Source organism: Bacillus rossius, chromosome 1, assembly GCF_032445375.1.
Source record: "Bacillus rossius redtenbacheri isolate Brsri chromosome 1, Brsri_v3, whole genome shotgun sequence".
Classification (NCBI taxonomy): Eukaryota; Metazoa; Arthropoda; class Insecta; order Phasmatodea; family Bacillidae; genus Bacillus; species Bacillus rossius.
Window position 1 is genome coordinate 21551455 of NC_086330.1, and position 16369 is coordinate 21567823.

At 35.7% G+C, this 16369-nt stretch overlaps 1 protein-coding gene across 1 annotated transcript in view; it reads left to right on the forward strand.

The window, feature by feature from the left end:
- The window catches only part of LOC134528645 (transmembrane and immunoglobulin domain-containing protein 1-like), a 39003-nt gene that overhangs the window by 22231 nt on the left and 403 nt on the right, over positions 1-16369 (forward strand). The window contains exon 4 of the mRNA XM_063362443.1: positions 4918-5217. Coding sequence (XP_063218513.1) covers positions 4918-5217 — 300 coding nt within the window. The remainder of the gene's footprint in view (positions 1-4917; positions 5218-16369) is intronic.

Below are 16369 nucleotides of genomic sequence, written 5' to 3' on the forward strand. Positions count from 1 at the left end.
CTTTTCTTTGCTATTTATAAAATTAAAAACCCTAAGTTGGTGAAAAATCTGGTACATATAACTTTTAAAGAAAATTTTATTTAAAAACAACTACTAAATGAGAAGATAAAAACTGAGAATCAATTACAAATATAAAAATATTTAAGTAGTAGGTTTTCCGTTTTTTCCAAAATTCGCTAGCCAAGGTGACTGAATGGGGACAATATTCTGTTTTGGTTTTACAAATTGGTGCTCGGAAGGCAACTAATCGGTAAAACGCATATTCCATACACGGCATTAACACCCCCTGATGTTGTGCGACACTCTGAAATTTTATATATTGGTTGCTCGACTAACAACAAGGTTTTTATTAATTTTTTAATAGAATTAGTTCTTATATTGAATAAAATTACATGGTACTTTTCTTTTTTTCCGTAAAAAACAAAGGTTCTAAGAAATATCTCATAAATTATATTCCAAAAATAACTAAAGGTGACACGAGCCGCAATAACGTGCGTGTGGGGAGCAAGTGTATGTGTTTGTACATACCTACTGCATATATCTCTTGTATGGTTTTCATTTCAAAAATTATAATATTTTTAATGATTTAATTTTTTAGTTGTCTTTTATATATTATAGTTTTACTATCTCAAAGTTTAATTCGTTTAGAATTAAAGTGTTAGAAACTTTAACTACCATTTTTTACTTGAACAATGAAAATATATAGAAATTGTTTAAAACTATGGTGTGTGTACCTAATGAAGTGATAAAATAAAATAGTACACCAAGTTTCAATATACTCGGAATGCGAGTCATGAATAAACAACTTACAAGGAATGTCTCAAATAAATCAAATATGATTTATTCTTTACTTATAAAATCAATGGGTCATCAAAGAATTACGAATATGTTTATAAACGAATTTACCTTTAAACTTAATGCAGTTCACCTTAGGATTTCAATGATACTAACTGTTGCAAAAATTCTATCAATATCAAACACCATCTCAACCAAATATTATTGAAATTTTAACCTCAAATGTTTACTTATTAAGAAATTTTAATTCAATATAAATTATATGAAATTATATGTGTATGCTCAGGCTTAACTCAACGCTTCGTTAAAGTAATTCAGTTAAAGGATATGAATAACAGTGTGTGAAGCTAAATGTAAATCACTAATCTTGTCAAGTTAAATAGTTAATTATGTCATTTGGCAACGATTATCATCAAAACGATTGCGTTCAAACAAGATGTTAACAAAAAACGATGGTATGAGTTTAACTAACATGGCATTACCTTAAGGCCCGACATCAAGAACAATAGTGTAATTAGTGTAATAAGATATTTGCAAAAACAGACAATACCTTTTTTGGAGACTGTGATATCTACCAGAAACACTTCATGTTTCTAAAGAAGACTCGTCGTATCTGTCGGCTACACGCAGAAACTAACACACGTCACGAACCACGAACATAATCTTGGTCCAGGGATTCAGCGAAACGGTCTAACCATGGATACGACTGCAGGTTGAATCCGGGAATAATCCGGCGAAGTCGCTTTCTTCCTTCGGTACGTGGAGTGGACTCCTTCTTAAATGATGTACTTGGATGTCTTGAAGTTGAAGATCTGTTTCTAAGTCACACAGCTAATCTTGGCTTTGTAGCTGGGTTTCGTTTATTGCACTAGTGGAATAGTCTTCTAGATCATATTTTACCGTGAACCAAGGGTTATTTTGCACAATCACATGTCGATTTACATTTTATAAGAATTATTACAATTCATGAACTAAAATGTTAAAATTACTTAGTGACTTTCGTAGAATTACTCATTAAAAATTCGTAGAATATATATGAAATTTTTCAGTCATCATTTGATTATTTTATTACAATTTTCACCACTGTCGAAATATAGTTCCGATCTCAAAGATGGTTTATTACCGACTCATTTTGTTATGGAATCTTTTCTTGTTTATTCCACGTCAAACTTAAGCAATCAAATTTATAGTTCCTAGCTTAAACTGTTTTATCTACATTGATTACATAGCTATCCATCATTTTGTGCTATTTAACACAATTTTCATTTTTCATAGAGAACACATTTATAAATAATCTTTACTAATAAGCATACTTGTGTTGGAAATTTTTCTGTTAAAATATTTAACAATATGGTGAAAAAAATGCTGATAGTTAAATTGATAGCGAATTCGATATATATAGAGGGATTACAAAAAAAAAAACCTTTGCGGTGAAAAGCAAGTCCAAGCCTTTAACGTAAGATAATTCAGCTAGTAAATTATAATTATAATGTATAAATCTTAAAGTAATTTTTAAATAAAAACTGTTTCATATGAAAAAAAACTATGTTTTAGAGCATTGCACTTTTCACGTTTTCAATCAGAATAAAGCATTATAGGTATCTGTAATTTATTTTAAAACACTTCTTTTAACGGTAAATACACAATCCCAAAAATAATAAAAGTAACCATTAATTAGTATTCACAGAAGGATCTCAAACTATCCTACCAGCGTTAGTATTTCACAAACAATAACAAAATAATGGATTGAGGTTCGAGTGAGCAACACGTAACTTTATATATTCTTATGTTAATCTTTTATCTGGTAAACTTTTTTTTTTCTTTGTACATGTATGCTTCCTTTTATTTTAGCGCAAAATAATTCCCCACAGCGTGGTGTAAAATTCACCTAATACACTATAACATCAGGATGTGTACAGGATAAAGTTCTTTTCGTACAGTTAAGAAATTTTAAGTTTGAAGAGTTACGATAGACACATGTTTCAATGTTTGATATTCAGTTATCCAATAAGATGTTTAAACGAGTAGGCCTCCAAAAAATATTAATAAAAATTTAATTTTACATTTTGCAACACAAAAATGTTAAAGAAAATCATTTTATTTTGTTTAAAATAGTTACGAAGTGAAACGTCTTTACTGAGGGGGCAACAATTTTCGAGCGTTACGAAAATTCCGATCGTATGACAGAGGAATAGTTAGGTACGTGGTGGGGGTACCGGTAGATAAGGAGAGTGCGTCAGTGGCGACGTTATTCTAACGCATGCAACGCATGCGCTAGCGGTTGAATGGGAAGACACAACGTAGTTGGGGGGGGGGGGGGGCTAATAGGTTATTTGTGTATATGCGAGTTGTAAGAGCCGGAAGAGGAGACGGCAGGAGAGAGATAGAAATGACGCAGAATGGATGCTACAGAATCCTCGTAACGCTGCTTGTGTTTGTCTACTCCTCAGTTTTCGTAACGGCTGACGATTGACGCTGTCATTTTATTTTATTGATCTACAATTTATTTATTCGTGTGACTACAAAATCTTGGTTCATGCAATATAGTTATAATTAATAAACATTTTAAAGTGGATAGTTTGATCGAAAATGAAAACAATTTATCGCTATCTTTTCCTAAAAAGAAAGAGGTTTCACTTTTTTCATGCGTGAACTCCACGTGCACAATTTTATTTAGTATTTCTTTCAGTTGAAGAACGTTAAAAAAACAATTAATTAAAGAAAAGTGATAAAAAATCTTAATGAGAGGATTTTACAACGACTGAACTTTGATCAAACGTAATTGCTATGGGAAAAAAAGGTTAAATTCGTCCCAATCGCCGAGTGTGTATTCACGTCTGGTAGAATTCCGCAGTCCGTGGAGCCCCAGTGCACATTGACAGCAAGGGGGTACTTAACTCAAGTCTCTCCTTTAATGTTCACCCAGTCTCTCCCTCCTCGTCACTGCTAATGGTCTCAGTTCACGCCACGCCCATTCAGAGATGACAGCAGCTCACGGGTCCCAACTCAGAAGATCTCGTCAGCCTGTCCATTATGCTTCCGACACGTTGTGACAAGCTTCTTTGGAGCGATAGACTTTTGGAAAGAAGAAAAAAAATTGTTTGCGAGCCAATTTTCGGAGACGCCCCTTCTCTGCTCTTTTAGTCCTCTTTAACATGAACACGGTTTTAACGCCTGGAATTTAGGCATTCCCGCTATGCGCACGAGCGTCGCTTACTGCCTACCTTTCGGCACACCTAAACTTAACGCTGCTTAGCTTCTTCTTTAGAGTCCGTACAAAAAGGGGAATTACGATTACCTGAACATAATGAATCATGTGCATTTTCAAAATTGTGTCCGCAAGTCTCATACATTCTCTTTACAATATTTGCAGGCTAGCTGTAAAAATTGAAGCAAATTTAACTACTAATTCTGCAAGATTATTTGCGTTTACATGATTAATGTAACCTGCCAAAATGAACAAAAAAGAAATACTATAGTATTATGCATTTTAAATTAACTGTATTTTTGCTGCGGCCACAAGGCACACTCGTTTGCCGTGAAACATATGCCAGAAACCGTCGCTATAAACATTGAGGTATTAGTTTTCTCAAGTTGAAGTCATCTTGGTAACCCAAACATTCCTTATCTGTTTAAAAGCTAATGTTATAATATGATACGATAGCTTGAAAGGAACCCGCTAGGAAGAATCGTAAAAATGTAATCACGAGTAAGTGTTCTTAAACAAAGAAGTCTCTCCAGATAAGAAATGGTAACGTTTTCATTTTGACCTTAATTGTTTACATGGCAAAGATCTCACAAACCATGGGATGGCCAAAAGTCTGCATGAGTACGTGGTAGCCGCGAAGCCTTTTTTTTCGGCTCATGTTGTTTGAACGCCCAAAACATTGGCTGAAGTGTAGCGTTTGCATCGTGAAAAAAGATTTAAAGGACGTTCAACGTGATTGTTTAACGAAGGAGATATTAATTCATTCACGTTTTGGAAAACTCTTCCCGCAATGTTTTGGGCGTCACAATATGGCGGCGGAGAGGTCGAAACAAGTTACAAAATGCCCTTTCCTGAGATTTCCTAGCTCCTGACCTCCATGGCTCGCGGGACTCATGTGTGTTCCCTCACGGCAGCGGCGCAGGCCAGCATCTGGGGGCCCGACGAGGTGTACGTGAAGAAGGGCAGCACCATCAGCCTGACGTGCTCGTTGAACGTGCACTCGTCGCCGCCCAGCTCCGTGCTGTGGTACCACGGCGGCGGCGTGCTGGACTTCGACTCGCCGCGCGGCGGCATCAGCCTCGAGACGGAGAAGACCGAGGCGGGCACCACCAGCAAGCTGCTGGTCACCAAGGCGGCGCTCGGCGACTCCGGGAACTACACCTGCGTACCTTCCAACGCCAACCCGGCCAGCGTGTGGGTGCACGTGCTCAACGGTGGGTCTCCTCTGCTTCTCCCGCTCTGCTGCCTCGTCCGCTCAACCTCGCATACTCTAGCTCCTCTACCACCTCTGCTCTGCCTCCTCTACCTTACTCCCTCTGCTGCCTCGTCCGCTCAACCTCGCATACTCTAGCTCCTCTACCACCTCTGCTCTGCCTCCTCTACCTTACTCCCTCTGCTGCCTCGTCCGCTCAACCTCGCATACTCTAGCTCCTCTACCACCTCTGCTCTGCCTCCTCTACCTTACTCCCTCTGCTGCCTCGTCCGCTCAACCTCGCGTACTCTAGCTCCTCTACCACCTCTGCTCTGCCTCCTCTACCTTACTCCCTCTGCTGCCTCGTCCACTCAACTTCGCATACTCTAGCTCCTCTACCACCTCTGCTCTGCCTCCTCTACCTTACTCCCTCTGCTGCCTCGTCCGCTCAACCTCGCATACTCTAGCTCCTCTACCACCTCTGCTCTGCCTCCTCTACCTTACTCCCTCTGCTGCCTCGTCCGCTCAACCTCGCATACTCTAGCTCCTCTACCACCTCTGCTCTGCCTCCTCTACCTTACTCCCTCTGCTGCCTCGTCCGCTCAACCTCGCATACTCTAGCTCCTCTACCACCTCTGCTCTGCCTCCTCTACCTTACTCCCTCTGCTGCCTCGTCCGCTCAACCTCGCATACTCTAGCTCCTCTACCACCTCTGCTCTGCCTCCTCTACCTTACTCCCTCTGCTGCCTCGTCCGCTCAACCTCGCATACTCTAGCTCCTCTACCACCTCTGCTCTGCCTCCTCTACCTTACTCCCTCTGCTGCCTCGTCCGCTCAACCTCGCATACTCTAGCTCCTCTACCACCTCTGCTCTGCCTCCTCTACCTTACTCCCTCTGCTGCCTCGTCCGCTCAACCTCGCATACTCTAGCTCCTCTACCACCTCTGCTCTGCCTCCTCTACCTTACTCCCTCTGCTGCCTCGTCCGCTCAACCTCGCATACTCTAGCTCCTCTACCACCTCTGCTCTGCCTCCTCTACCTTACTCCCTCTGCTGCCTCGTCCGCTCAACCTCGCATACTCTAGCTCCTCTACCACCTCTGCTCTGCCTCCTCTACCTTACTCCCTCTGCTGCCTCGTCCACTCAACTTCGCATACTCTAGCTCCTCTACCACCTCTGCTCTGCCTCCTCTACCTTACTCCCTATGCTGCCTCGTCCACTCAACCTCGCATACTCTAGCTCCTCTGCGCTAACTAATCTGCTCTACCACCTCTGCTCTGCGTCCTCTACCTTACCTCATCTGCTACCTCATGCACTCAGTCTCACATACTCTACGTCTATGCTAACTCATATACATTAACTTATCTTCTTTGCCACATTTTATCTGCTTCCTCTATCTTACTTCATATCCTCATCTACACTAATTCATTTACTTTACCTCATTTGCTGTACCACACTTACCTTACATCCTCTTCTTTACCTCCTATACTACCTCATACACTCAACCTCACATACTCTACATCTTATACTCTACCTTATCTACACTAACTCATTAAATGTACCTCATATTCTCTACCATATCTACTCTAATGACCTACTTTAAATCATTTGCTTTACCTCCTATGTTTTACCTCATATAAACTAACTCCTCTACTTTACATCATCTACTATATACGCTATGATTTACATCTACTCTTCCTCCACTACTTCTTCTAATCTAATTACTATACAATACTTCAACTCACTAACTCCATTACTTTATTTCATATGTTGTACTTTCTATAAACTTACTGCTACGCTTTAACTCCTCTATGATATTTACTTTGCTCTACCACATCTAATCTTCCTCTTATACTCTACTTCATTTAATCTAATTACTATGCAATACCTCTCTACACTAACTCTACTACTGTACCTCCTCTGTTCTAACTTCTGTACACTTACTCCTCAACTTTACCTTATCTACCATAGCTCCCCTGCTCTACTATCTCTTCTGTTCCTACTCTGCATCCTATATTCTACTTCATCTGCCCTACAAATTTTACTTGTACCCCTCTATTCTTCATTATCTACTCTACTCTCCTGTACCTCATATACTCTTCACCTTCTAGCTCCCGTCCCAAAAACATTTATATTTACGGATATATCCAATCTCCATACTCCTCATTCCAAGAAAGAAACCATAAAATAAATATCGAAGGCTTTCCTGGCCATTGTCTGAATTTTCTTAACTTGTGGAATTAAGCCGCGTCGAGGTCGAAGGTTGCAATACCCTTAAGATGGCGACTGCAATTTCGACCCAAACGTCGGTGAAACCTTTGTCCTCGACGCGGCTAAATAGGCTACATCAAGTCAAGCAACTTCAAAGGAAAACTCGTAAATGAAATTTCTTTAATATGGTACTAACAGGACCACGGCTTTGCTATTTTAGCGATTTTACTTGATTATCGAACGTGTATACAGTATTAACTCGAATACAAAAAAAATGTTACTATAGAGTAAAATGTTTTTTTAAAATAAGTTATATTAATTTCTCTATAAAATTAAAAAAATTGAGATGACATTTACTGTTTTAAAAAAGTCCCTTGATATTACGTTGCGACCGTTTTTACTTCCTTAAATAATTGCGGAAACTTTACCCGCTAGCAAACAGGAAACAACGCACTGAAATGAAAACAAACATTAACGATAAACTCCGAGCGAACTGATAACGCTGGCAGCGCAGTAATGCAACCAAGGTTAACAGCTGGAATCGATCCTTGAACAGGTGAACGGTAGACGTTCGATTGGTGCCGGATTATAGAATATGACGAACCGTTTAGTTTTGGATTAAAGACTTTTCACTGTATTTGCTGACCTCGAACCGGACACTCGTAAAAGGAAACGATAGGTTATGTCGTGGAGGAAGTGTCTGAGAAGTGGGTGTCTGTTATAAAGATAACAACATGTTAGCAAAAATAAAACAAAACAGAAAAACGCATTTGTGACCGCGCCGTAGATTTATAGTGAAAACGGTACGATAAAGCAAATAAAAGTGATTAGTATTAATGTGTAGTAAATATATCAATATCTTTAACACACTGGTCACACAGAGTAGTATAATTTTTACGGAATAGATGAATCACAAGTTTATTGTTTTCGCTCAGCACTGTACATTTAAGCCTTTTTACATTCCTTTCGATAAGAGCTTTACTCTGCGTTTTCTATAATTTCGAGCCTATTTACGAGTCATATAGGACGACATATTTAAATATTTTGTAATGTTCAATTTTTATACTGATTTTCACTTAAATTTCTGCGAATATTTTGGTTTTAATAATAATACGTCCGCAAACTCTTGACAGGAACTAGCTAGGATACGTCGTTGAAATGGTAATCATAATCAAAGTTAAACAAAGTTAATAGTAACTCATCAGTAAGGCATTAGCGTTAAACTTAATTTGATCAAAAATTGTTTTTCGCTCCAACTGAGAAAAATTGGGCGAGGGTCGTTCTCGTTTTGACTTTAAATATCATAAATTTGCTAAGTATTGTATACGCGAAAACTTCTAACTTCCTATCGACATGTGCAAAACGTAAAAGATTTCTCTCGAAAATTTTATCTTTTTTTCTACTCCGGAGGGTCGTATTTTTTAGTGTCTAGGCTGCAGTAACTAAAATGAACGCTAGGTTGTATTATTAATATTTTTAATGTTCTAAAATCGTGAAAATGCATCAAATTTATTATAATTATGTTTATTTTTACACGAGCGATCAGCGAACTTTGGATAAGGTCGAGAAATGATCGTGGGTTAGTGAACTATAAGCTATTCGCTAGCGCTTTTCCCCTACTCATTCTCCTCTCCCAACAAATTTTCCTTTCAAGGATCCATCTAAACCCCTTCACACGGGGTTAGCAGCCTACTGTAGTCTTAGAGGTGTTGTAAACCCAACATTCCAATCTAATTATTCCTGAATGAGCAGTTGACAGCCATAAAAATATGTATGTACATCATTTCATCAAATGTGAACGTCATCGTCAAACACAAGACACGTATCAATTTTATAAGTTGTCCAAAAAGATTAAGTTCGCTAAAATAGACCTCCCTGGGGGGAATGGGAAATTTATTTTTTTAGATTATTAACCTCAAATTATATTAATTAACGCCCACCGTATTATTAACTTAGCAGTTCGGTCATCAACACGAACATTAGAGTTATTATGTTTAAACGATTATGTATAAGAAAGAGCTGAACAGAAAACCCTACCGTTAAAATACTAACAACCTTACTGAAGTAAACAATCTGGACTTGAAAATAAACACACACACATATATATGTCATCGTAACGAGATAAAATATGTTAAGTTTTACCATAATCATTTAAACAAAAACGTTTCATCAAAATATGTTCAGTAGTTTTTGCTCGATACTGAAACCGACAAACAGAAAACAGACAAATATTCAATAATAAACATAAAAATATAAAAAATTCAATAATAAACTATTTTAACTTCAAATAAGTTTAACTCATTAATAAAAAGAATTATGTAATGGTACCAAATGTATTTGAGTGCTTATTGTATTAATATATGTATATATATATATATATATATATATATATATATATATATATATATATGGTAACAATAATTAGCGGGAGAAGTTTACAGAGTTTGGATCGAAAGAACACTCGCCTCCTACAAATACGATGTGGGCTTGAATCCCGGCGAGGTAGAGCCCAGGAAATTTGTCCGATGGGAAACTTGGCGGACGTTACCGTGAGCCGGTAGGTTTTTCGGGGTGCTACCACCCTCCCCCCTCACCAACCTAGCTCACAACCCATGCATTCGGTCAATGTTCCTTTCCCTCTTCGTATCTTCAATTGAAGGTACTTGAAACCCTAATTCGTTTACTCAGTCAACTCTAATCTGACGACTTTAAAAACCTTCATTTTCAAAATGTCATTGCCACATAGCAGCATAAAGCATCACCAGAATTACTTCATGATGTATGTATGTGCCATCCGGTAGGGCTCTAAGTAAAATAGTTAAAACTGAATCATGACGTAAGTTTTATCTTATGTGCCAATTTTTAAATTAAAGACGAAATGCGTTTTTTTTATCTTCTGTTTTGTATAAAGGAATGACAACTATTTTAATATATTAGGCTATTCACGTTAGTATACATACCACTTTATTCAAGCTATAAGTATATTAAAAAATGTGTTACAAAACAATCTTAACCTGTGTGGCGGTTTAACAATAGGTTGCTAGTACGGTTTTGAAAAACTAAAAAAAATTACTTCAATTTTTTTTTAACTGTAGGCTCTTTATAAATGTTTTCTCCTAAACGTAGGTCACATAGCACTGTTATACTGAAATACCTTATACGCCCCTTTGTTTATTTTATAGCATGAAAACTGTAAAAAAGAATTAAAGTTTGTTTTACCTTATTAATAATATCCCAAATTATCATAGTGCGGTGACCTTATAAGTTTACAGCGAAAACTTTAAACAATGTATTAAGCTTGCTTTAACAGTCTCAGATCAAGTAGACTCAAGTAGGTTTAAATATATAGCAGTACTTTGTCCGTATTACATGAGGGACATGTGTCCTAGGTGTAAAAAGATTTGAAATAATTGTTTTAAATATGTGGTCTGAAGCTCAAATTCTTAACGTTAGATAGTCACCTGGAACTTTATTTTTAAAGCTTCCCATTAAAACATTTTTTTTCTAACGCCGTGCTACACATTTTACACGCAATGTAGGAACATGCCTCAAACGCTTTTACTCCAACAAAAACAACGAAAATAAAATTCGAATTCAAACAACTTTTGTAATAAACACTTTTAAACTGACTTTAAGCTAGCTGTATAGACTTTCCCTTTTATCTTGGGTTAGTGAAGCTTCAAAGCTGGAATAAATTTTAATCAATAGGAATGCCATGAGAATTTTTTTTTAAGTGTTACTTGTTAGTAATTCCAGGACTTCTGTCCAAAACCCTTTGTGTTGCTCGCAAAGGTTATCCTTTGCCCACCCGAATGTAACATTTATTAGGCACAGAACGTGCTTAACCGAGAAGCCAGAACTCAGACGTGGAAATAGTATATGTGTAATTCAGCGAAGCCGATTGGAGCTTAGTGTTTCCATGGCAACGCTTGACGTCAATAACTTCCCTTGAAACAGCACGCGTATTTAAACAGATATGTGTGAGGTACACGCGACAATGAAATGAGTCTATTTGTTTTGTTGTTATGACAGCAAACCATTTGCACATTTTAAATTGTAAACTAAAATCACTTTTGTAAAGATTTTAGATTATTAAAAAACTATTTGTTATTTTTTTAAATTTTATTTTCACAATTATTGTTTTAAACTGTAAGTTAATTCTTATTTTCTTTCAATGTAGTCTTAAACAAAAAAAATATATTAAACAGAGTTATAATTTAAAAAACAAGATTTTCCAAACAAAACATTACAAAAAATAATAAAATAAGTTATATGGACGAAATTTAAATGGACGTGGTATTCATTGCTAGTCGTCGTAAGTGCTAAATTATTAAAACAATTAGTAAGGATTATGATATTTTATAACATTGTTTGGAACCAAAGAAAACTAAAATTCTAGTTTATAATATGAATGCGTGTTAAGTTTTAACTAAACAAGTATACTTGCTGAAATCGCTCACAAACATTCTCAGACCAGTTGTTTAATAATTGCACGAGATTTTACTTGCAGATAAAAAAAAATTTTAATAATATATTTGCATAACTTTTACAAATCGAACACCTGAGATGTTTACGAAGTACTTATAATTCGTTTCAAAAATACAACATTTCAGAACTTTAGTTTCTTTTTTTTTGCGATTTCGTTCAAAATTATATGTAATATAACGAATGTAACGAAATTCAATTAAAACTATATTTATATGTAACGAAAGCTATTTTTATATAATTCCTAAAATTTTACCCACGACTATTCCCTACTAATACAATACTATAAATGCGAAAGTATGTTTGTCTGATTATCCTTCTTTCACACAGCACCAGAGAAACATGATTTTTTGCATATAGATAGTTTATGGGCAGGAGAGTGACATATAGTACATGTGATTATGAAATTACATTCCAAAGGGAATGACAAAAACGATATATTGAATTTTATTATAGAAAATCGTACGAGGTAGGTGATAGACACACAAACAGTGTGTTTGTTTCATTTCTCTGTGTCCGCCACATGGTCATATGATAAGGTCTTACAACTTCCTATTTTTGACGTGATAACGTCTTATAAATCTATGAACGCCGGCTGCACGCAAGTAAAAGCATGACCCATTGTCACGTTCCGCCTGAGCGTGGAAGAACCAGCCAACCACCGTGCGAGAAAATCTTCTATAATATCAAACAGGTTAAAGCGGGCTTTTAAAAGCATCTATTTAAAAAATTTGATTTATTTGTCCAATTTCGTCATTTAAAATTAACAATTTACTAATATTAATTTTATTTCAATTTATTTCTATAACCAATTGTCCGTTATTATATTTAAACAAATTATTTAAATTAAATTTTCAAAAACTGTAAATAATATTTGAAAACTAAAAAGTATGCAATTTTTCATCAATGTTTTCTTATAAAGTTATCACGTAAAATTATCGTCCGTAAAGCGAATTTACAGACAACACCCTTTTTTCTCCTTGGCGAAACCCATGCGCTTAGTGAGGCTTGCGGTTGGTAGCGAAATAAAAGCGCTAATAAGATTAGTTTAGAACTTCGTTAATAATTTGCGTTGCCTGTAATTTGTAACGCGCTATCGTTTGGTGCGTCCATCACGTCTTGCCTAGTTGTTACCTGCCTTCCCACAAAATGAAGCTGAAGATTGGCGTCCCTTGGCGTAGCCTTGACGCACCGAGATTGTGCAATCAACGGGACTTTAAAATCCAAATTTCCCATTTACAAGTTTATTTCCTACAGACATGAAACTCGGTAGTGATGGTCCTTATATTATTATGTGTTTAGCCCGGGCAACGCCGGGTACTTAAGCTTGTTTAATTAATCCACTTAAGTTATAAAACTTTTATAATATAAAAAAGATCATAGTTCAGGTTTTATTTCATGGATATAATAATGCTCTTACGAAAGAAAGAAACAATTATATTTAATAGTTTTATTGAACGTTGTTGAATATATTTTAATATTGTTCGACATTAGAAAGTAATAAAACTAATGGGTCTAAAATGTAATAACTTTAACATTTTATACTACGTTTATCACTTAGAACAAAGCATAAAAAAATTAACTTTTTATGCTTCGTTTATTTCTTAGAATAAAGTTCAAAGCTACTTATTGTGTTCAGTGTTCAAACCATTTGCTGTACTCTGAACAGTTTTGAAAGCCATATTTAATTATCCCCGCCATAATTATTCATTTAATTGTCTTTTAGAAACCAAAATTTTAAATTTTGTAATGCTCAATTGTATTTATACACTAATTATTTATACTTAACTGTCGTATTTTGCACGTGAGTTCACCATTCATACGATTAACCATTGAATATGTCTAAACCTTTGTTGTAAGAAAATATAATTTCTTGAAAATTTCACTACTGCTTATGCATTAAAAACTTTTGTTCCTGAGATTAAGGGAAATGAAATAACTGGACTTAAAGAAAGAAAATTGTTCGTACAAAGCATTGCACATCCTAGCACTCTGTACTTCTTGCCTAACTGCGATGTATAAGTGGTAGCTTGATTGGCGGGCTCAAAATAAACATGTCTAGAAATAATTGAGGAGACGAGGTCTGCAAACCATTTTGATGTTCGAAAATTTTTATGAAAATACAAAACTTATATAGTTTTAGGAAGACTGATCTGTCCTCATCTTCAGGCGAAACTTTAGATGTAAGTAAAAATCTAAATAGAAATGTTACTCATTGCGCCTTGCCTCAATATAGGGACAGATCCTAAACACGAAAACATCGTAAAGGCTTTCGTTGTATTTTATTTACGTTGGTTCCTCTGTGTTTTGAGTGAGTTAGTTTTCGGTTTCTTTTTTGCTGTTTTTATTTTACTCTTTACGTATTAAATAAACTAGTTCTCATTTCGTTTTACGTTACACATAGCCTTATTTTGTTGATTATTCTTTGATAAAGATTATTTATAAATATTAAATGATAGTTTAACTGTTACATTGTCTTTTGAAATCCTGAATGGATATAGTTTTTGATTGGGTTTCTTCATTCACTCACTTGTGTTCTCTCGTTATCGTCTCAAATCAGTCAGTGACAACTTTCATTTAGTTTCATGTAGCAAGAATATTGTAGTAGCAGCATAAAAAGGGATTTATTTTTTGCCACAAATTTATTTTACTTTAATAGAAAATCCATTTCTCTATTTGTAGGATGAGTACCTATCTCCTGCTGCCACTTCCATAAAACAACTAAAGTGTTTAACTATTGACTAAACATGAGCTACTGTACGGGCACGCAAACCTTGCGGAAATAAATTTATGGCCAATTTATCAGTTAATTTATAGTAAATGAGTATATTGCATGGCGCACACATTTATTGATTCTAAGAGTGTGTATAAAATTAATGCAGCAAGGTTGTGTTTTTACTGGAAGGTGTATTTAAAAATATCTATTTTATCTTACAGCATAATTTCATTCAATAAAAGTGCGTGCCTGTTTTAATACCATAAGCAAACAGAAGCGAGCATCATTTCGTACGGAATATTATTTCGACAGTTTTGGTGATAAACTGTGTACCAATTATTGTACGTTGTGCAAAAGCCAAGAATAAAAGCCACGGAGCGAGGGGTCACAGGGATACGACACTGGGCTCGAATTCCAGAGATCTCGGGTTCAAATCCTTTGTCCGACCTTCCAGATTTCGTTTCTTGGCCGATTTCCGAAATCACGCCATGAGAATGCTGGACAGGTTCCTGCAGCAAATTGGACTAAAGCCAATTACTTCTTCAATATACTTGTTATTGTGTTGTGTGTGGTCATCTGGAATAACACCTCTGTCGACAGGAATCTAACAAAAAAAAAAAATTAAAAAATGTATTAAGGGTGCGTCAGCAACTGTTAAATATGATCACTTTCTGCAGAAAAGAACCAGCATTCTAGTTTTAAACTAATATAGCTACGTAATTATGTTTCATTTTCTATTATTACTATGTTCTGCTAAAAAGCAACAACCTCATTTAGCTTAATGCCGCCATTTATGGCTAGGCAAAAAATACTTGTGGGCAGAATACATTATGTGCTGCAGTATTTACTTGAATGGTTGTATGTGATGATGCCAGGTTCCTTTCTGCCGAATATGATTAAAATTATTGAATTAGAGTTTTCAAAAATTTCGCACAGCTAGAAAAGTAGTGACGTTGCTCGAAAAATGCCATTTTGGACTTAACTTGAAAAAAAATGTAAATGTAACTGTTCTATGTCTCTTTAGTGTAAAAATAATATTGAAATACAAACACTTTAGTATTTTATTATATAAATTTTGTAATTAAAACCCAGTACAATAATGTAACTTATTATGTTATCTACAACATTTTTTATTTTTCATTTCTTGAGTTACGACACTATTTTACCGGGTGTGCGAAATGTTGGAAACAAAATAGCATGTAACACAGTACACGTGATAGAAATGAAACTTCTTTGGCAATTCAAATCTCAACTTGTAAGTATATCGTAAGGGGTAAACCTGCCGAGAGAGAGAGAGAAGATAATTTTCTAAATAAACATGAATTAACAAAACTATTACTCAATTCAAAATAACTGTTCAAGATATCAATAAATATTTATAAATCAATAACGATTAATTAACAATAAGTCTCACTCATTTTTTTGAAATAAAATAATAAAAACTGTGCGTGTAACTGTTTCTTCAAACAATTCTGCCATTTGGAACTAGCCAAATCTCTGAAGGGAATATGAAAATCAAAGCATGCAGTGCCATCAATGCAAGAAATGCTGGGATTGTCCCAACAGCGCTCTCTACGCTGCTGGTTGAACAATAAGAAACGCGAGTGCAGTGGTAGCAAAATATAAAATTCGAGGCACTCCCAGCTGTCTGTATAGGATACGTATATATATATATATATATATATATATATATATATATATATATATATTTCTGGAACAAGCGCATGCTCGTTTTCTCTGTCTTATTCTTTCGTTCACCTATCT